The 22,189-nt window shown below is 41.8% G+C and overlaps 1 protein-coding gene across 12 annotated transcripts in view; it reads right to left on the reverse strand.

The window, feature by feature from the left end:
* ERCC5 (ERCC excision repair 5, endonuclease) overlaps positions 1 to 19,544 on the reverse strand; it is a 266,206-nt gene extending 246,662 nt beyond the window's left edge. For 10 of the 12 annotated variants that reach the window (XR_009005888.1, XR_009005889.1, XR_009005893.1 and 7 more), the window contains exons 1-5: positions 19,003 to 19,544; positions 12,151 to 12,326; positions 3,598 to 3,713; positions 3,080 to 3,166; positions 1,944 to 2,004 (exon numbers count right to left, since the gene is read on the reverse strand). Coding sequence is in view for 3 of the 12 variants with exons in the window: in XM_057532768.1 (XP_057388751.1) it covers positions 1,944 to 2,004; positions 3,080 to 3,166; positions 3,598 to 3,713; positions 12,151 to 12,326; positions 19,003 to 19,090 (528 nt within the window). In the remaining 9 variants the exon portion in view is untranslated. Of the gene's footprint in view, positions 1 to 1,943; positions 2,005 to 3,079; positions 3,167 to 3,597; positions 3,714 to 12,150; positions 12,327 to 13,409; positions 14,924 to 19,002 lie in introns of those variants that run through there. The other 2 variants (XM_057532767.1, XM_057532766.1) reach the window with 2 other exon arrangements.
* Positions 19,545 to 22,189: the final 2,645 nt, after the last annotated feature.

Consider the following 22,189-nt stretch of genomic DNA (forward strand, 5'->3'; position numbering starts at 1 on the left):
AGGCAGATTAGGGAATGTATCCATTCACTCATTCATTCATTCAAAAGAAAAAAAATACTTGCCAGGCACTGTTCTAGGTGCTAAGGAACTATAGAGATCATGCAAGCTAAGGTCTCTACTCTTAGGAGCAGAAGAAGACACATGATAAAAAAATAAATGAACAAGATAACAATGAGAAAACAACGCAGGTTAATCTGATAAGAGAGTTAATTAGAAGAAAAGAAAGAGAAAAAACATTATTTGATAGAGAAGACCCCACTAGAAATAATGACCTGCAAGCACGGACACGAAAGACACCCAAAAACCTACTCTGGGACAGAGCATCTCAGGCTGAGGGAACAGCAAGTGCGAAGACCCTGAGGCAGAGATGAGCCTTATGAATTTGAACAATATTTATAGTCCCCTTAGTTAGATAAGTTCTGTCTTGCTCTTAACCTAAAATCAAAAGTAGTCATTAGTAAAGATAAAATAATACAATTTGCTCTCTTGTATGTATGCATGTTGTGTGTGTGTAAACCAGCAAGCACTTAGGACAGGCCAGTCATTTCACTCAGAGCTTCCCATGTTTTCCCTCAGGAATGTTCCCATCGTCCCTACAAGGAAAGCATCAATATTATTGTTCAAAAAAAAAAAAAGGAAATAAAGCCTTGGAGAAGTTGATTTGTCTAAGATCTCACAGCTAGTGAGCTATAAAGCCTGGACTTCACTGCAAGTCTTTCTGCCCACAGGGTCCACGGTCTTCACCAAAACTGTGCTCACTTGCTGCATTAATAATGCAGGACCTTCACAAGCTAAAGAATCTTGCAGTTTCAGCTCAAAAGTCTTCTACCAGACATACCAGAATAACGTGAACATACAAGAAACGGTGAGCTTGGGAATCAAAGAATGCTACCCGCTCTTCCGAGAAACGTGGAAAAAATTTCAAAAACTTGTACATGCAGCACCACCTCAACTTGTAAGCAAGTTGTGCGTTAAGATACGCGTGGCGGTGGCTCTGCAACCTGTGCACGGTTCTCTGACGCTCTTGCTGCCTAACGGTTCTCTGACCCTCCTGTTGCCTAGCTCCCCTCCCAGTAAGTGGGGGCTGGCCCTAGCCAGCTACCAGGGAACAGCGCGCCGCGGAAGCAAGGCTGCGCACCTCCCACAGCTGGCCAGAAAGGGCATCGCGGGCCCCACTGGCACTGCCTCTTAGGCTCCTGCTCCGGGAACACAGCGGCACGCTGTGCCGGAGCTCAGGCCACACGGAGAGGCCACGGGCGGGGGTTCTGGCTGACAGGTAGCGTCAGTCGCCAGGCACGCAGGGCAGGAGGTCTTTGAGGGGCTCCAGCCCCAGCTACCGTCTGACTGCACCTACATGGGAGACGCTGAGAGGGAACTGCCTCACTGAGCTCATCAACCCCCAGAACAGAGAAGATGATGATGATAAAAGACTGTTTTCACAGCACTAAGTTACACAGCAATAGGTAACCACAGCCTGTGCACGAACATACATCTTCATAAATATATACATACACACATACCCTTGATACACATACACATACCCAAACACACACACACACACACACACACACACACACAGGTATTGAACTATACAGGGGCAGGAGGGGTACTAATATACAGCAAAATGTTACTAGAAGTTATTCATGGGTGATAGGCTTTCCATATTTTTATACAAGCATTTCTTATTATTTCTATTTATTTATTGGTTGGTTGTAAAAGCAAGATGGCTTACTTTGGATATCGAGATATGCATAATTCCATACATATAAGTCTGTGTATATTTTATATGTACATACATTCACATGCACACCCAGTAAAGAAGGTGTCTGTCTTTATTTTTTACCAAGAACATTCATAAATCCATACTACCTCATTAAAATTATTCATTTGCATGTTATTCATTTCAAATAATAGAATCCTGAATTCAAAATTTATTTAAATACCTGTAATGCCTGTTTTTGATTCATTCTCTCTTGCCATTCTTTTTCATCCTCCTCTTCTGAACTGAAAGTCAAACACACGTTTATAATATCTATGATTTAATGCCAACTTACAAAAATATTTCTTGAGTGCAAGGTGCTGCTGGTTACGGGAGCTACAACAGTGAGTAAGACGGCAAGAAGTGTGCCGTCCTCGGTCTCACAGTCTGGTGGGGACACCTGTAAGCGAGCGATCGTAACATGACCTCATATCTCCCATCACCAGGGCAGAGCAGGTTGCCGGAGCTGCAATTAGGGGTCACCTCACCCCAGGAGCTTTGTGAAATCTCCTGCAGTTACACTGCCTGATTAAGGGGTTGAAGTTTTATCCTAGAGAAGGAAGAATCTAGGAAGTGCTTTAAGCGAGGAACTGACAACATCAGATTTGGGTTTAGCAGGTTCTACACTACCAGCCAGACACTGGACTTGGCAGGGAGGGGTTCCCGCAAAAGGGTACGATCAGAGATGGAGACACAGACAGAAGTGTGGAAGCCAGGACGGTAACCTCGAGACACGATGATGGCCGCAGCGGTAACTCACAAGCTGTGTGGCCTCACAGGAGCCCCAGGAAAGGAGTGGGGGAAGGACAAGCTGGCCCTCCACCTGCACGTCAACCAAAGAAGCCGCTGAGGACTGACAGCCAGCCGGAGGGAAGAGCGCACAGGGGTGCCCGAGGAAGAGTGGCCAGAGAGGGTCCCAGACATCAGGCTGAGAAATGCAAAGCAGCCGCTGGATTTAGCAGGGAGGACGTCATGTGCGGACTTTAGTGATGGCGTGAGAGAGAAAACACCGGGCTGAGAAGCAGGTAGAGACAGCTGGTGTCAGTGAAGTGTAAGAAAAACCAGAATCCACGTCTCCACGAATTCTAAATGAACAGTGCTAGCACAGGCTCCAGAGAATGAAAAAAAAAAACCACCACAAACCACCAAAACACAAAGGTAGTAAATAAAAAGTTTGGTCTTAAAAAATATTCTAAAAGGTGTCGAGAATGCGTATTTCAGATGCATTAATTCCCACATGCCTTATTATATAGATAAAACAGAAAGGTTTAAATCTGTCTGAATACAGCAATAACAATTTTAAGTAGTTAAAACATTTACCTATTTTTCTCTGCCTCTTGTAAAGGTGGCAAAACATAGATGTCATCTTCTCTTTGAACTTGAGTAAGACTGGGAAGTGCTTCCTCCCTGAAAAGTACACAGAGACTTCAGCAGAGATCACAGGAAACAGTATTCTGAGAGTCAATAATATTCCCCAGTGATCACACAAACGCTGACAAGGAGCAGAAAAGGGGAAACCCAGGGGTGATGGGTTCGGCCCCTGCTGGCCTGGCTGCCGGGCCGCTGGACGAGAGAGCAACCTCCAGAAAGAGGGGACCTGGTCTCGGCGTGAAGAAAAGTGTTCTGAGAGTAAAACGTGCAAAAGCAACGCGGCAGCTTTCCTTTCTCATGATCAGAGCTGATTCTCACAGAACAGAGAGTTTTCACAACTTCAGTCAACTAGGTCAAATGGACACCCCGTTGATTCCTCTCATTAGGGAAAGGCAGCCACAAGAATCTGATGCAAACATTTTAAATGTTTAAATTAATCTTTAAAATTAATGTAATTCCCCTCTTGCCTTTTGCTTTTTAAGGCAGTTTTGATAACTTGTCTTTTCAAAAATGTTTTCAAAAGCTTCTCGGTAGTTTTTTTGGAGTCAGTGGTTGCCAAGTCCTTTCTCTGCCTTCTTTTAGCCTGTGAAAAGAAAGGATACAGGATTTTATTTCAAGGTATTAGTATATCAAAAACATTCCTGTGGGTTTTTTCCCTAGAGAATTTGGTTTGCCTGAGTTTTCAGACTACAGTTGTTTTGGTATCTTTTCCTAATTACCGTATGAGTGAATACCTTCAGGTTTTTGCTGTGGAAAGGACACCCAGAGTTTCCAACTAACGAGTACTTAATGGGCTGGTTATCATACAATATATTTGGGAAGCTATTAATTTACTTTCAATTTCTTTTAAATGTCCTTTAATGTCCTTAAGAAGCCTAAAACTTAATGATATGCAAGTAAGTAAATGCTTCCCTAAAGGGATTATTACATTAATTAACTAATTTCTTCTTTAAAATGCCACTGTTAAGCCAAAACCAATTCCCGATATTAGTTTTTATAAAAATACATTACTGGTATGTAACTCTGTCCTTCCACATCCAAGATTATGTCATAAGAAATCCTAAAACGTATAGAAATATCTTGTAAGAAATGTCCAAAACAGGGAAAAATGGAATAGTCTCGGTGCTTACAGTTTAATACAAGGCAGAAATATCAAAACATTCTTTTCATTTCTTCTTTTTTAACTGAGATAAATTGCCCTATAACGCTGTGTAAGTTTAACTGTAGAACACCTAAGAAGACACTCTAAAGGGAAAACTCTCTATTGTAACTTCAGTAGTTTTATTAAAAGTTAAATATTATTGCACCTCTGATATACTTTCAGAAACAAACCTCTTTTAAAAGAAAAAGTGTTTGCTCAAGATAAATGTTTAAAAGTTGAATTAGGAGGAGGAGAGAAGATGGCGGAAGAGTAAGACGCAGAGATCACCTTCCTTCCCACAGATACAGTAGAAATACACCTACACGTGGAACTGCTCCTACAGAACACCCACTGAACGCTGGCAGAAAACGTCCGACCTCCAAAAAGGCAAGAAACTCCCCCCGTACTTGGGTAGGGCAAAAGAAAAAAGAAATAACAGAGACAAAAGAATAGGGACGGCACCTGCACCAGTGGGAGGGAGCCGTGAAGGAGGAAAGGTTTCCACGCACTAGGAGCCCCTTCGCGGGCGGAGACTGCGGGGGGCGGAGGGGGGAAGCTTCAGAGCCACGGAGGAGAGCGCAGCCACAGAGGTGCGGAGGGCAAAGCGGAGAGGTTCCCGCACAGAGGCTCGGCGCCGAGCAGCACTCACCAGCCCGAGAGGCTTGTCTGCTCCCCCGCCGGGGCGGGCGGGGCTGGGAGCTGAGGCTCGGGCTGCGGTCGGATCGCAGGGAGAGGACTGGGGCTGGCGGCGTGAACACAGCCTGAAGGGGTTGGCGCACCACAGCTAGCCTGGAAGAAGTCCGGGAAAAAGTCTGCAGCTGCCGAAGAGGCAAGAGACTTTTTCTTGCCTCTTTGATTCGCGGCGGGCAAGGAGAGGGGATTCAGAGCGCCGCCTAAACGAACTCCAGAGAAGGGCGCGAGCCGCGGCTATCAGCGCGGATCCCACAGCAACAGGGGCGCAGAGGGAAAATCGGAGAGACTCCCGCACAGAGGCTCGGCGCCGAGCGGCGCTCACCAGCCCGAGAGGCTTGTCTGCTCCCCCGCCGGGGCGGGCGGGGCTGGGAGCTGAGGCTCGGGCTTCGGTCGGATCGCAGGGAGAGGACTGGGGCTGGCGGCGTGAACACAGCCTGAAGGGGTTGGCGCACCACAGCTAGCCGGGAGGGAGACCGGGAAAAGGTCTGCAGCTGCCGAAGAGGCAAGAGACTTTTTCTTGCCTCTTTGTTTCGCTGCGCGCAAAGAGAGGGGATTCAGAGCGCCGCCTAAACGAACTCCAGAGAAGGGCGCGAGCCACGGCGATCAGCGCGGACCCCAGAGACGGGCGTGAGACGCTGGGGCTGCTGCTGCCGCCTCCAAAAAGCCTGTGTGTGAGCACAGGTCACTCTCCACACCTCCCCTCCCGGGAGCCTGTGCAGCCCGCCACTGCCAGGGTCCCGGGATCCGGGGACAACATCCCCGGGAGAACGCACTGCGCGCCTCGAGCTGGTGCAACGTCACGCCGGCCTCGGCCGCCGCAGGCTCGCCCCGCCTCCTCCGTACCGCTCCCTCCCCGCGGCCTGGGTGAGCCAGAGCCCCCGAAGCAGCTGCTCCTTTAACCCCGTCCTGTCTGGGCGGGGAACAGACGCCCTCAGGCGACCTACACGCAGAGGCGGGTCCAAATCCAAAGCTGAACCCCAGGAGCTGTGCGAACAGGGAAGAGAAGGGGAAATCTCTCCCAGCAGCCTCAGGAGCAGCGGATTAAAGCTCCACAAACAACTTGATGTGCCTGCATCTACTGAATACCTGAATAGACAACGAATCAGCCCAAATGCAGGAGGTGGACTCTGGGAGCAGGAGATATTAATTTTTCCCCTTTTCCTTTTTTTTGTGAGTGTATATGTATATGCTTCTGGGTGAGATTTTGTCTGTATAGCTTTGCTTTACAATAGCTTTATTTTACTTCACTATATTATAGCCTCTTTCTTTCTTTCTTTCTATTTTTTCTCCCTTTTACTCTGAGCCGTGTGGACGAAAGGCTCTTGGTGCTCCAGCCAGGCATCAGGGCCGTGCCTCTGAGGTGGGAGAGCCAACTTCAGAACACTGGTCCACAAGAGACCTCCCAGCTCCACGTAATACCAAACGGCAAAAATCTCCCAGAGATCTCCATCTCAACATCAAGACCCAGCTTCACTCAACGACCAGCAAGCTACAGTGCTGGACATCCTATGCCAAACAACTAGCTAGACAGGAACACAACCCCATCCATTGGCAGAGAGGCTGCCTAAAATCATAATAAGGCCACAGACACCACAAAATACACCACCAGACGTGGACGTGCCCACCAGAAAGACAAGATCTAGCCTCATCCACCAGAACTCAAGCACTAGTTCCCTCCACCAGGAAGCCTACACAACCCACTGAACCAACCTTAGCCGCTGGGGACAGATACCAAAAACAACGGGAACTACGAACCTGCAGCCTGTGAAAAGGAGACCCCAAATACAGTAAGATAGGCAAAATGAGACGACAGAAAAACACACAGCAGATGAAGGAGCAGGCTCAAAACACACTGGACTTAACAAATGAAGAGGAAATAGGTAGTCTACCTGAAAAAGAATTCAGAATAATGATAGTAAGGATGATCCAAAATCTTGGAAATAGAATAGACAAAATGCAAGAAACATTTAACAAGGATGTAGAAGAACTAAAGAGGAACCAAGCAATGATGAAAAACACAATAAATGAAATTAAAAATACTCTAGATGGGATCAATAGTAGAATAACTGAGGCAGAAGAAAGGATAAGTGACCTGGAAGATAAAATGGTGGAAATAACTACTACAGAGCAGGATAAAGAAAAAAGAATGAAAAGAACTGAGGACAGTCTCAGGGACCTCTGGGACAACATTAAACGTGCCAACATTCGAATTATAGGGGTACCAGAAGAAGAAGAGAAAAAGAAAGGGACTGAGAAAATTTTTGAAGAGATTATAGTTGAAAACTTCCCTAATATGGGAAAGGAAATAGTTAATCAAGTCCTGGAAGCACAGAGAGTCCCATACAGGATAAACCCAAGGAGGAACACGCCAAGACACATATTAATCAAACTGTCAAAAATTAAATATAAGGAAAGCATATTAAAGGCAGCAAGGGAAAAAAAACAAATAACACACAAGGGAATCCCCATAAGGTTAACATCTGATCTCTCAGCAGAAACTCTGCAAGCCAGAAGGGAGTGGCAGGATATACTTAAAGTCATGAAGGAGAAAAACCTACAACCAAGATTACTCTACCCAGCAAGGATCTCATTCAGATTCGATGGAGAAATTAAAACCTTTACAGACAAGCAAAAGCTGAGAGAGTTCAGCACCACCAAACCAGCTTTACAACAAATGCTAAAGGAAATTCTCTAGGCAAGAAACACAAGAGAAGGAAAACACCTACAATAACAAACCCAATACATTTAAGAAAATGGGAATAGGAACATACATATCGATAATTACCTTGAATGTAAATGGATTAAATGCTCCCACCAAAAGACACAGGCTGGCTGAATGGATACAAAAACAAGACCCATACATATGCTGTCTACAAGAGACCCACTTCAGACCTAGGGACACATACAGACTGAAAGTGAGGGGATGGAAAAAGATATTCCATGCAAATGGAAATCAAAAGAAAGCTGGAGTAGCAATTCTCATATCAGACAAAATAGACTTTAAAATAAAGACTATTACAAGAGACAAAGAAGGACACTATATAATGATCAAGGGATCGATCCAAGAGGAAGGTATAACAATTGTAAATATTTATGCACCCAACATAGGAGCACCTCAATACATAAGGCAAATACTAACAGCCATGAAAGGGGAAATTGACAGCAACACAATCATAGTAGGGGACTTTAACACCCCACTTTCACCAATGGACAGATCATCCAAAATGAAAATAAATAAGGAAACACAAGCTTTAAATGATACATTAAACAATATGGACTTAATTGATATTTATAGGACATTCCACCCAAAAACAACAGAATACACATTTTTCTCAAGTGCTCATGGAACATTCTCCAGGATAGATCATATCTTGGGTCACAAATCAAGCCTTGGTAAATTTAAGAAAATTGAAATCGTATCAAGTATCTTTTCCGACCACAACGCTATGAGACTAGATATCAATTACAGGAAAAGATCTGTAAAAAATACAAACACATGGAGGCTACACAATACATTACTTAATAACGAAGTGATTACTGAAGAAATCAAAGGGGAAATCAAAAAATACCTAGAAACAAATGACAATGGAGACACGACGACCCAAAACCTATGGGACACAGCAAAAGCAGTGCTAAGAGGGAAGTTTATAGCAATACAAGCCTACCTCAAGAAACAGGCAACATCTCGAATAAACAACCTAACCTTGCACCTAAAGCAATTAGAGAAAGAAGAACAAAAAAACCCCAAAGCCAGCAGAAGGAAAGAAATTATAAAGATCAGGTCAGAAATAAATGAAAAAGAAATGAAGGAAACAATAGCAAAAATCAATGAAACTAAAAGCTGGTTCTTTGAGAAGATAAACAAAATTGATAAACCATTAGCCAGACTCATCAAGAGAAAAAGGGAGAAGACTCAGATCAATAGAATTAGAAATGAAAAAGGAGAAGTAACCACTGACACTGCAGAAATACAAAAGATCATGAGAGATTACTACAAGCAACTATATGCCAATAAAATGGACAACCTGGAAGAAATGGACAGATTCTTAGAAATGCACAAACTGCCGAGACTGAACCAGGAAGAAATAGAAAATATGAACAGACCAATCACAAGCACTGAAATTGAAACTGTGATTAAAAACCTTCCAACAAACAAAAGCCCAGGACCAGATGGCTTCACAGGCGAATTCTATCAAACATTTAGAGAAGAGCTAACACCTATCCTTCTCAAACTCTTCCAAAATATTGCAGAGGGAGGAACACTCCCAAACTCATTCTACGAGGCCACCATCACCCTGATACCAAAACCAGACAAAGATGTCACAAAGAAAGAAAACTACAGGCCAATATCACTGATGAACATAGATGCAAAAATCCTCAACAAAATACTAGCAAACAGAATCCAACAGCACATTAAAAGGATCATACACCATGATCAAGTGGGGTTTATCCCAGGAATGCAAGGATTCTTCAATATACGCAAATCAATCAATGTGATACACCATATTAACAAATTGAAGGAGAAAAACCATATGATCATCTCAATAGATGCAGAGAAAGCTTTTGACAAAATTCAACACCCATTTATGATAAAAGCCCTGCAGAAAGTAGGCATAGAGGGAACTTTCCTCAACATAATAAAGGCCATATATGACAAACCCACAGCCAGCATTGTCCTCAATGGTGAAAAACTGAAACCATTTCCACTAAGATCAGGAACAAGACAAGGTTGCCCACTCTCACCACTATTATTCAACATAGTTCTGGAAGTCCTAGCCACAGCAATCAGAGAAGACAAAGAAATAAAAGGAATCCAAATCGGAAAAGAAGAAGTAAAGCTGTCACTATTTGCAGATGACATGATACTATACATAGAGAATCCTAAAGATGCTACCAGAAAACTCCTAGAGCTAATCAATGAATTTGGTAAAGTAGCAGGATACAAAATTAATGCACAGAAATCTCTTGCATTTCTATACACTAATGACGAAAAATCTGAAAGTGAAATTAAGAAAACACTCCCATTTACCATTGCAACAAAAAGAATAAAATATCTAGGAATAAACCTACCTAAGGAGACAAAAGACCTGTATGCAGAAAATTATAAGACACTGATGAAAGAAATTAAAGATGATACAAATAGATGGAGAGATATACCATGTTCCTGGATTGGAAGAATCAACATTGTGAAAATGTCTCTACTACCCAAAGCAATCTACAGATTCAATGCAATCCCTATCAAACTACCACTGGCATTTTTCACAGAACTAGAACAAAAAATTTCACAATTTGTATGGAAACACAAAAGACCCCGAATAGCCAAAGCAATCTTGAGAACGAAAAATGGAGCTGGGGGAATCAGGCTCCCTGACTTCAGACTGTATTACAAAGCTTCAGTAATCAAGACAGTTTGGTATTGGCACAAAAACAGAAATATAGATCAATGGAACAGGATAGAAAGCCCAGAGATAAACCCACACACATATGGTCAACTTATCTTTGATAAAGGAGGCAAGCATATACAGTGGAGAAAAGACAGCCTCTTCAATAAGTGGTGCTGGGAAAATTGGACAGGAACATGTAAAAGTATGAAATTAGAACACTCCCTGACACCATGCACAAAAATAAACTCAAAATGGATTAAAGACCTAAGTGTAAGGGCAGACACTATCAAACTCTTAGAGGAAAACATAGGCAGATCACTCTATGACATACATCACAGCAAGATTCTTTTTGACCCAGCTCCCAGAGAAATGGAAATAAGTACACAAATAAACAAATGGGACCTAATGAAACTGAAAAGCTTTTGCACAGCAAAGGAAACCATAAACAAGACCAAAAGACAACCCTCAGAATGGGAGAAAATATTTGCAAATGAAGCAACTGACAAAGGATTAATCTCCAAGATTTACAAGCAGCTCATGCAGCTCAATAACAAAAAAACGAACAACCCAATCCAAAAATGGGCAGAAGATCTAAATAGACATTTCTCCAAAGAAGATATACAGATGGCCTACAGACACATGAAAGAATGCTCAACATCATTAATCATTAGAGAAATGCAAATCAAAACTACAATGAGATATCATCTCACACCGGTCAGAATGGCCATCATCAAAAAATCTAGAAACAATAAATGCTGGAGAGGGTGTGGAGGAAAGGGAACACTCTTGCACTGTTGGTGGGAATGTAAATTGATACAGCCACTATGGAGAACAGTATGGAGGTTCCTTAAAAAACTACAAATAGAACTACCATACGACCCAGCAATCCCACTACTGGGCATATACCCTGAGAAAACCATAGGTCAAAAAGAGTCATGTACCAAAATGTTCATTGCAGCTCTATTTACAATAGCCAGGACATGGAAGCAACCTAAATATCCATCGCCAGATGAATGGATAAAGAAGATGTGGCACATATATACAATGGAATATTATTCAGCCATAAAAAGAAATGAAATGGAGGTATTTGTAATGAGGTGGATGGAGTTAGAGTCTGTCATACAGAGTGAAGTAAGTCAGAAAGAGAAAAACAAATACAGTATGCTAACACATATATATGGAATCTAAGGGGAAAAAAAAAAAAAAAAAAGGCCATGAAGAACCTAGTGGCAAGACGGGAATAAAGACACAGACCTACTAGAGAATGGACTTGAGGATATGGGGAGGGGGTGGGGTGAGATGTGACAGGGTAAGAGAGTGTCATGGACATATATACACTACCAAATGTAAAATAGATAGCTAGTGGGAAGCAGCCGCATAGCACAGGGAGATCAGCTCGGTGCTTTGTGACCACCTAGAGGGGTGGGATGGGGAGGGTGGGAGGGAGGGAGATGCAAGAGGGAAGAGAAATGGGAACATATTGTATATGTATAACAGATTCACTTTGTTATAAAGCAGATGCTAACACACTATTGTAAGGCAATTATACTTCAATAAAGATGTTTGAAAAAAAAAAAAAAGGCCACTCACCTCTCTACAATTCTGTTATGAAAAATAGAGTTATTTTCATTAAAGAGTTATTTATGCTCAAAAAAAAAAAAAAAAAAAAAAAAGTTGAATTAAACTGGATATATGTTGAAGTTAAGTCTTGACTTCCAGAATTCTAAGGAGAAAATTTAAATTGTATGTGAACTTTTCCTTCTCTCTAAGAACGCACGAAGAACACAACAGGTGACTCTTACCAGCGTCTGTTTCTTCAGTAGTGGAGCGTCCCCATCAAACACAAAAACAGGGCGAATTCGAAAAAATAAGAGTTTGCAGAGCCGATGGAACAAAGTAAGAAGATGAGCATTTTCCATTGAGTTCCCATGGCGATCCCGAACTCCTTTAAGTGCTTGGTTTAACCAGATGCTAATATCTAGAAGGATTGTTAATGGAAAACACTTTGCAATTTCTTCCCTCACCCTCACAATTTCAAATTCCTCATGTCTGATGTCACCCAAACATTAAAACTGAGCACTCATCACAACTCACTTGAAACTGAAAAATGGTTAGCCCTGATGGAATCTACCTAAAATCAGTTAACTTTATTTGGGCCCTGTTATCACTATTTACATTCCGAATTTTAAAATCTTACATAGACATATGTCTCCTTTAAAAAGTCTCATCGCAAAGAAGTGCTTCTTTAAAAAAAAAAAAACTAATTATCTGTATGGAATTTTAGTAAATTAACACAACTTTTTTGGAGAACAATTTGGCAATTCATAGCAAAAAAACTTCAAAACTTGCATTCTATTTTATGTAAGAATTCCAATTCCAGACATTTATCCTCAAGAAATCATCATAGACTTACAATAAGAGTTACTTATAAGAAGGCTTGTTTATAATAATGAAAATACTAAGAATAAAAGTTTTCCAACAGGTCTTTTTTTAAATTAGATTATGATATAGTGATTTGCTGGAATCCAAGGGTCCCTTAAAAATGGAAGTCGCAGAAGCACATGAGGCAGAGAGTCACAAAATATTATTAAAGGAAGTAAAACAGGTTACAAAAGTATGGAAAATATAATTCCATTTTATAACATATGCAATATGCTAAATATAAAAAAAGACTCGAAGTTCAGACATCAAAATATTAAGAGTAGTTGTCTTCTGATGTGATTACCTAATTTTTCCTTCTTGGAGTCTTCTTATATTTTTAAAATTTACTAAAGAATGCTCTTTAACAGATTATTTTCTATTTGTTCATGAGAGAGGGACACAGCCCTCTGCCCGCTCCCCTGACCCACCAATAAAGTGCTGACTTCGGCAGTGATGGCCCTCGGGCCCTCCCCTTTCCTCCTGTCTGCACTGGCTACCCAGGTGACGTCCGCCCCCCATACCACAGCCCATACAGCACCGAGCTCCACACATGCGCGTCTGCCCCAGAGCGCTCTCCGGACCACAGGTCGGACAGCCTCGTTGACATGTCTACCTGATGCCTCAGCCGTTTCAGACTTACCACGATCAAAACTGAACTCCGTATCTTCTCACCAGGCTGCTCACGCCCCCATTTCAGTGGATGTCACTCCCATCCACCCAAGCCAGAACCCTGAGCGCCATCCCATGTACGCCTCCACCCAGCCATTGCCAGGTCCTATCAGTTCTACCTTTTAATCTATCTTGAAACTGTTATGTTAGATTTCACCGACAGACCTGTAGTGAAAACCCTTGGAAAGCTCCCACTGCCTTTAGAATAATATCCAAAAGTCCTTCCCACGGCCTACGAACCCTGAATGATCCGTCCTCTGTTCACCTCTCCTGGCTCAGGTCGAGCCACTGGGCTTCTCTCAAACCCTGGAAGTCGCTAAGCTCCTTCCTGCCTCCAGAGTCTCCTCCTTGCTCCTTCCCCAGCCTGAAAGAGCCCCTCCCTCTCTGAGCCTAGAGATCCCCTACTCTTAGGTCTCACTCTAGGGGTCACGCCCTCAGCCGAGATTAAGACCTCCTATTCAAAAACACCTTGCTTATTTCATAGCAGAAATGTTTCTATGCACTGGACAAAACAAAGCGTTTGCCCTAATGGAGTTCACAACCAGTGCGGGGGGAATCCAGACTGTGAGCTCCATGACATGTGTAAACCACACTGCTGGGCACTGCTCTCCCTCTCAGAGCACACAAGAGGCAACAAAGTCCTGCTTTCAAATGAGATGAATGGTTAAATATTTAAATGAATGTACATTACCTAGTTACTACCATAAAAATTTAGGCCCATCAACAATTAACTTAATAAACATTACATAAAAAATAACTAGTGGAGAGCAAGCTATTACTAGATTCATTCCTATAATATTTGAGGGCTACTAGGTGCCAGGCATATACAAGATCCTAGGGATAGAACAGTGAACAATACAGCTATGAACAAAACAGACAGGGCCCCTACCCCTGAGAAACTTGCATTCTAATGGGGAAGACAATGAAAATCAAGTATAGACGTCTAATACATTAGGTTGCTGGTAAGTGCCAAGAAAGAAATAGAGCAGAGTAAAAGGACAAAAGTGTGATTGGTGGTCAATAGCTCTTTAGTTAGGGAAGTCCTATCGGAAGAAGTAACGGAGCCCTGAACGAACAAACAAGAGGAACGAGGGAGAAAACAGTGGGGCAGGAGGTACAGCAAATGCAAACGCCCTGGGACAGAAGCAGGCTTCCGTTTAAGGACAACATGGCAGGTGCACGGCCAGAGGAGCAGTAAGAGGAAGTGATGGGTGTATATAGTCACTGGAAGGTTTCTAGAATGTGACTGAAGGAGCACCCCAGTGGACATGTGAGGAATAAACTATAAGGAAGCCAGCTTTAAACTAGTTACAACAGCCCGACTGAAAGCAGAACGCAGTGGTGAGGAGGATGAGAAGTGGTCAGAAAAGGATCCATCCTGGAAGTAGGATCTGGCATTGGCTTAGCTCTGTATTGGGTCAATGGTGTTGTTACTGGGTAAATATTTCTAATTGGCTTGTTTCTGGTTGCTACACCGTTGTATCGGATGGAGTAAGTTTCTACTTAGCCCATTCCTTCAAATGTTATAATCAATGAGAAAAATATAATTTCAGATCAGTAGCTCTCAACTCTGCTGTCCTTTGAAACCAGATATGAAGCTTTTGAAACACAGATTGCTAAACATAGGTACACCTAAAATTCTAAATCATAGAGATTGAGATCGGACTTTTTTTTTTTTTTTAATTAATCACAGGTAGTGCCAATTCTCAGCCAGGGTTGAGCGTTCCAGCTTAAAATTCTTTTTTTTTACACTCTTTGACATAAACCACAGCAAGATCTTTTTTGACCCACCTCCTAGAGTAATGGAAATAAAAACAAATATAAACAAATGGGACTTAAAAGATTTGCACAGCAAAGGAAACCATGAACACGACAAAAAGAAAACCCTCAGAATAGGAGAAAATATTTGCAAATGGAACAACAAAGGATTAATCTCCAAAATATACAAACAGCTCATGGAGCTCAATATCAAAGAAACAAACAATCCAGTTTAAAAATGGGCAGAAGACTTAAATAGACATTTTCATCAAGGAAGACCTACAGATGGCCAGGAGGCACATGAAAAGATGCTCAACAACACTAATTATTAGAGAAATGAAAATCAAAACTACAATGAGGTATCACCTCACACCGGTCAGAATAGCCATCATCAAAAAATCTACAAACAATAAATGCTGGAGAGGGTGTGGTGAAAAGGGAACCCTCCTGCACTGTTGGTGGGAATGTAAATTGACACAGCCACTATGGAGAACAGTATGGAGGTTCCTTAAAAAACTAAAAATAGAACTACCGTATGACCCAGCAATCCCACTACTGGGCATATACCCTGAGAAAATCATAATTCAAAAAGAGTCATGTACCACAATGTTCATTGCAGCTCTATTTACAATAGCCAGGACATGCAACCAACCTAAATGACCATGGACAGATGAAAGGATAAAGAAGATGTGGCACATATATACAATGGAATATTACTCAGCCATAAAAAGAAATGAAATAGAGTTATTTGTAGTGAGGTGGATGGACTCAGACTCTGTCATAGAGTGAAGCAAGTCAGAAAGATAAAAACAAATACCGTATGCTAACATGGAATCTTAAAAAAAAAAAATGGTACTGATTAATCTAGTTGCAGGGCAGGAATAAAGAGGTAGACATAGAAAATGGACTTGAAGACATGGGGTGGGAGGGCGAATTTGGGGTAAAATGAGAATAGCATCGACATATATACACTACCGAATGCAAAACAGTTGGCTGGTGGGAAGCAGCAGCATAGCACAGGGAGATGGGCTCCGTGCTTTGAGATGACATAGAGGGGTGGGGTAGGGAGGATGGGAGGGAGGCTCAAGAGGGAGGAGATGTGGGGACATGTGTATGCAAATGGCTGATTCGCTTTGCTGTGCAACAGAAACTAACACAGTATTGTGAAGCAATTATACTTCAATAAAGATATACTATAAAAAAAAAAATTTTTTTTTAATTTTATTTATTTTTGGACGCACAGTGCAGCGTGTGGGGTCTTAGTTCCCCGACCAGGGATTGAACCCTCGCCCTCTGCAGTGAAAGCACAGAGTCCTAACCACTAGTCCACCAGGGAATTCCCGCAGCTTGAAATTCTTAAAAAAGAAATATGCAGAATTAGGCAAGCTGAAAATATTTCCATAATTTAATTTGTCTAATTTCAATAAGTTTATAAAAGGCAACATTAAATTTATCCCAGGACTGGAAAAGTTAAATTTGCAGCCAAGCCAAAAACCATTTTACAGATGAGACCCAAAAGACCAGTAACATTTTGAAACAAAAAATAAATTACTTTAGTTCTATTGTTAGGTGATGTAAAATTTAATTAACCCCTATTAGTATGCAAAGCCTAAAGAGACTGTAAGATTTTGTTAATAGAGTTAAATGTATTTTACAAATGTTAAGGTCCATAAGAGACAAAAGTTTAATTATTAATTATTTATTATTTGATACAAACACTTAGATTGCATAAGTAAACAAGACACTCATCTAGAAATGGTAAAAAGACCAAATTATTTTAGGGATCCAAGAATAAATTATGAACCTCGTATGTCATGAGTAATTTCTTCATTAACAAATAAAACCAAAAAACCTGAATATATTTCAGATACTTGACTTGGAATTCCCATGAAAATGAAACAAAGCAAAATCAATTACAGAACAGCAAACAACTAGTCTCCTTTTACATATATGTATATATGCATATATATATACGTATATATGAAGTTACCATTGTAACTACAGTACCTTTGACAGTCTTCTTTTAATAATTCATTCTTTCAGAAAAGCCTAATAACCCCATGAAAATGACTTCATGTCCCAAAAAAGTTTCTGAGTCATCTGAAAATAGATGATCTAAATTAAATTCTTTACCTTTATTTTGGACAACTTTCTAAAAAATCAGAATGCTGAACTTCACATCACATCTCAATTGTTTTACAAATTATTAATTCTTCATACGGGCTGCAACGTAAACTGATCTAAATCTTTGCTGAAGTTTTAAGGGTTCCTGACACTGAAAAATGCTTTCATTCACATGTACAATATATATTGATAGTTCTATGAAGAAAATCTTCAGAAAGCAGTAATTTGAGAGACCACTAGAGGGCAGCAATAGCACTTGTGCTTTAAAAAAACTTTCCCACAAGCTACCTGGCATAAAACTTTTAAGCCACAATTCATTACGGATGTATTTCAAGATGACTCACATTGCAAAAAACACAATCATCATCATCATCATCATCATCACGTTACTTTAAAAAATTATCAATGCTCCATTATGTATAAGTTGTCTCCATACTAAAGTCAACAGCTCCTTTCACTGAATCCCCATATCCTCTGACAGTGCATTTACCACGGGACAGTAATTATTACATGACTGTCTCCTCCACTCCGAGTGGAGATCCTAGGCTCATAGGTTCCCACTTAGGGAACTGGTGTAAGGTACCACCAGCTTCTGGAACACAACAGACACTCAAAAAAAGAAAGAAAAGAAAAAGAAAATGAAGACTGCTTAATGAATAAAAAGATCAAAATGTCAGAAACAGCCTTCACATGTTTTGGTAATGAAGAAAAACATTAAACTCCAAAGGCACAAACAAAACCAGCCAAACATGCACACAATCAACAGTCCTTAAAATGTCCATCATAGAGGCTGGGAAGAAAATAATTCACTGCAGACCTTTTGAAATCTTTTCAGTGTTGTACTATACGAATTTCCTATTCCAAAACACATAACAAAAGACAATAAAAGTTACTTTAAAAAAAAAAAAAAAGAAAAGGTCAAACACTTGCCCACACTTTTCTTCCTCTAACATACATAAATAAAGCAAGACTCAGGACAGCAGGCAAAACTACTGGTCGGAAGTCCACTTCGCTTTCTCCATGCTGACCTCCCTGTCGGGATAACAGATTTAAAATTTACCATACTAGCAGAGCCAGACACTATTCTAAACTTCTTTCATTTAAATAACCCCTTCATTCCTCACAACAATCCTGTGTGCAGAGACTATTATCACCTCCACTTCCCGGATGAAAGAACTGACGCATACACAGGCGCAAAGCACCGCCCCTAAGTGATAAAACAAGACTCCAATCCAAAGCTGTGTGACTGCAAAGCCAGGGGAAAGTAGACACTTAGAAAGCAAAGGGGGGAGCGGGGGTGTTAAATTGGGAGATTGGGATTGACATATACACACTACTATATATAAAATAGATAACTAATAAGGACCTACTGTATAGCACAGGGAACGCTACTCAATACACTGTAATGACCTATATGGGAAAAGAATCTAAAACAGAGTAGATATACGTATATATATAACTGATTCACTTTATGGCAGAAACCAACACAACACTGTAAATCAACTCTACTCCAATAAAAATTAATTTAAAAAAGAAAGGAAACATCCCAAAGAAGACCCTATAGCTATCCCCCTGGGTGAGACCTTCAGCCTAACAACGCCCCTCTGCGCCCCCTGGAGAACTGAGAGCAAAATCCTGGCGCCCATCATGCATCCCTGGCACCGACGCCCGGAAAAGGATACCCACGGCAAGGACCTTCCCCTCCAGCGTCTCCGGGTTGACCTGCCGTCCGGAGCACTCCAGCAGCTTCCAGAGCCCCTGGACTCCCATGAGCGAGGTGTGCCCTCGGAGCGCGTCTCGCGGGCGGGATCGCGGGAGACCTTTCACTCCAAGTCTTCCACAAGGGCCTGCACCACCGCCCCGGACCCCGAGAAGAGCTCCCCCAGCTCCCACCCGGAGAAGACTGAAAACAACCAGGAGCGCACAGCTTTCCAGGGGAAACCGGCCCCGGTGAAAACCGCACTTCTCAGAACCTGACACGGCCTCGCCGAAGAAAGACGGGACCAGAGAAAGTCGGAGGCATAGAGGAACAGGTCCTCGTCTCGTCCAGCGCTTTGGCCCAGATTTCTGCACTCCTAACAGACGACCAGGGTGACGGGACAGCTCAAGCGAGATAAATAGCCAAAAGACGTCTCTCAGGCAACCCGGGTCTCCTCTGGCGGTGGGGGACGCGTAAACCCAAACGAAATGGGGCCTCCCGGCTTCCGTTTAATACGTCGCGCAGGGCGGAAGTCCCGCCTTCCCGCGCTGATGTATATCCGCTGCGCTGTTACACTCCGGAAGTGAGGGAGTGGTTTGGCACTCGTGTTTATATCGTGTCGGCGACCTGCTTCCTCCACGCTGGCATCTTGTTGCGGTTAAATGTTGAACCCATACGCAAAGCGTCTGCCTTCAGAGGTTACAGTTTTCTAGGTGCTTTACCGGTATCAGTTTCTTCCCACTGAGCCGCCACTTGTGAAAACTCTTTAATACTAAATATTGTTTTACACGTGAAAGATGGACCCTTTGATTGGTGTTTGTAATTAATAAGTATTTATTTGTCCGGTAACTTGTGGTAACTAGGTGGTAACACGATTTAAAATCTTAACCCTTGAAACATAGTCTTCTCCGGCATGTAAAATTTAGGAATCCACGGCATGTAGGTCAGAAATAACAAACTAATTGCCAGATTAGCACCTGGGTAGACGGTGGCTCGGACCCTCGGGCTGAGATTCAGACCCCGACCGAACTACGGTATGATGTTTATCGTTCAAGTCGCATTTGTTCAGAGTTCGTCTCTTCATCTGTAAACTGAGGGGGCATAAAGCCAGTCTTGCAGACGGTTTTAAGCAAGGATCAGAGGTACTGTTTGCAAAGTACTTACCACTAGGAGTTAATAAATGATAGCGTTATAGTACATATTGGTTCAAATTTGGACTGTTGAAACTAGATTCAAAATCAGTGAAAAGATTGACTAGAAATCAGTTTTTAGCAAAGTTATGTTCTTGCCCAAACAGATGGGTTCCCAGTAGCCAAGTTTACTTGACCTAGTCACAACTAATTTTCTGTCAGGGATAATCCTGACAAAGTACTTATTTTCATTTCCTCAGTGTGTAAAGTAATCCCCAGAACTGTTGTTCCAAAATGTTTTTTTCCGGAATTAAAATAATCGCCTGTTCAATTTTTGTCTCCCCCACCCCAGTAGTTTACAGTAGACTGTAAACTTATTGAAACCAAGAACTATTTTGTTGACGTATATACCCCATTCCTGATATTTAGCAGGAATCCTATAAATGTTGCCTAAATGACCACTTTCCCAGCCTCAAGTCTAAATCTCTGCAGGGCATCTTGCACCCTGTTGAAAGACAATTTCCTCAAGCCAGGCAGATGTTAGTTCAGATCCCATCTGAGTCATGTAATAACCCTGAGTTATGGGCTGAATTGTGTCCCCTTCCAAAATTCATATGTTGAAGCCCTAATCCCCAGTACCTCAGAATGTAACTGTTTGGAGATAGGGCCGTTTCAAAGTTAAGTTAAAAGGAGGCCATTAGGGTGAGTTAATCAGTCTGACTGATGTCCTTATAAGAGGGAATTTGGACACCCAGACACTAAGGATAAATGCACAGAGAAAAAACCATGTGAGGACACAGGGAGAAGGGGGCCAGCTGCAAACCAAGGAGAAAGGTTCAAGAGAAACCAAACCTGTCAACACCTTGATCTTGGACTTCTATCCTCTGGAGCTATGAAAAAATAAATGTGTTGTTTAAGCCACCAATCTGGTATTTCGTTATGGCAGCCCTAGCAAACTGAGACATCCTAGGATCCTAGGCAAGTTTCTTCACCATTGAGAATCTGAATAAAATGGAGATGCCACTTCTTTTGTGGTTGCTCTGAGATCAGTGACTTAACATGAAACACCTAGTGGGTAATGGTGCTCAAATTAGTTTGTTGAGTGAATGAGGGGGAGAACTCTGTGGGTAAAATTGAAATACAGAGTGTCACTGGATTGTAGAGCACCTTGCCCGAGCCCCTCCAGCGTCTGGGAGGAGGCAAGCTGGGAAGTATTATAGATGCTGCACCAGCTTGGCCTGATGATGGGGCTTAGTAGCGGGAAAAGTAACAGTTTCAGGATTTGATCATTTTTTACTACCTGAGAGCTGGGTAAAAACAAACAGCCAATGTGAACATCTGAGTACTACAAGTGCTTGTAAAACCAGAGCAACATTTCTTGAATACAAAATATTTTTTTAAGGAACAGCAACTAAGGAGTGTACATTTGATTTGTAAGAAATTGGTTCCTTTAGATGCTGTTTAAAGGGCTCTCCATCAAGATTCTGACAGGAAAATACACATCGTTTAGGCCAATAATAATAGCAAGCACTTAAAGAGCAATTCCTATCTACAAAGCACTGTTCTAAACACTTTACATGTATTAACTTATGTATTCTTCAAAACAATTCGTAAAATAGATACTATTATCCCCCTTTTACCAATGAGGAAATACGCACAGGAAAAAATCATCTTAACTCGCCCAAGGTGATACAGCTAGTTAGTGGAGAACCAGTAATATGAACTTTCATTGCTTCTATGGAGACTTCTAAGAAAAATTGACCAAGAAATTAAATATGACAGGAATGTTACTAATCTTGAAAGAGAAAGGTGCAGTCACTTGCTTACACATTCTGGAAAAGCAGTCCCTGTAAGTCTCGGTGTGCTCTTAATAACTGCCAAACTTGTAAGCCAAGTTATTAAGTGATTGGATATATTAAGACATTTATAAAAGTTGATTATGGCCAATAAGCAATACGTATAAACTCATCCTCTTTTCCTAGATGTCACTATATTCTCTATTTTATGTTGCATTCGTCTCCTTTCTTTACCAATTTCTTC

The sequence above is a fragment of the Balaenoptera acutorostrata genome, chromosome 18 (genome assembly GCF_949987535.1).
Source record: "Balaenoptera acutorostrata chromosome 18, mBalAcu1.1, whole genome shotgun sequence".
Taxonomy (NCBI): domain Eukaryota; kingdom Metazoa; phylum Chordata; class Mammalia; order Artiodactyla; family Balaenopteridae; genus Balaenoptera; species Balaenoptera acutorostrata.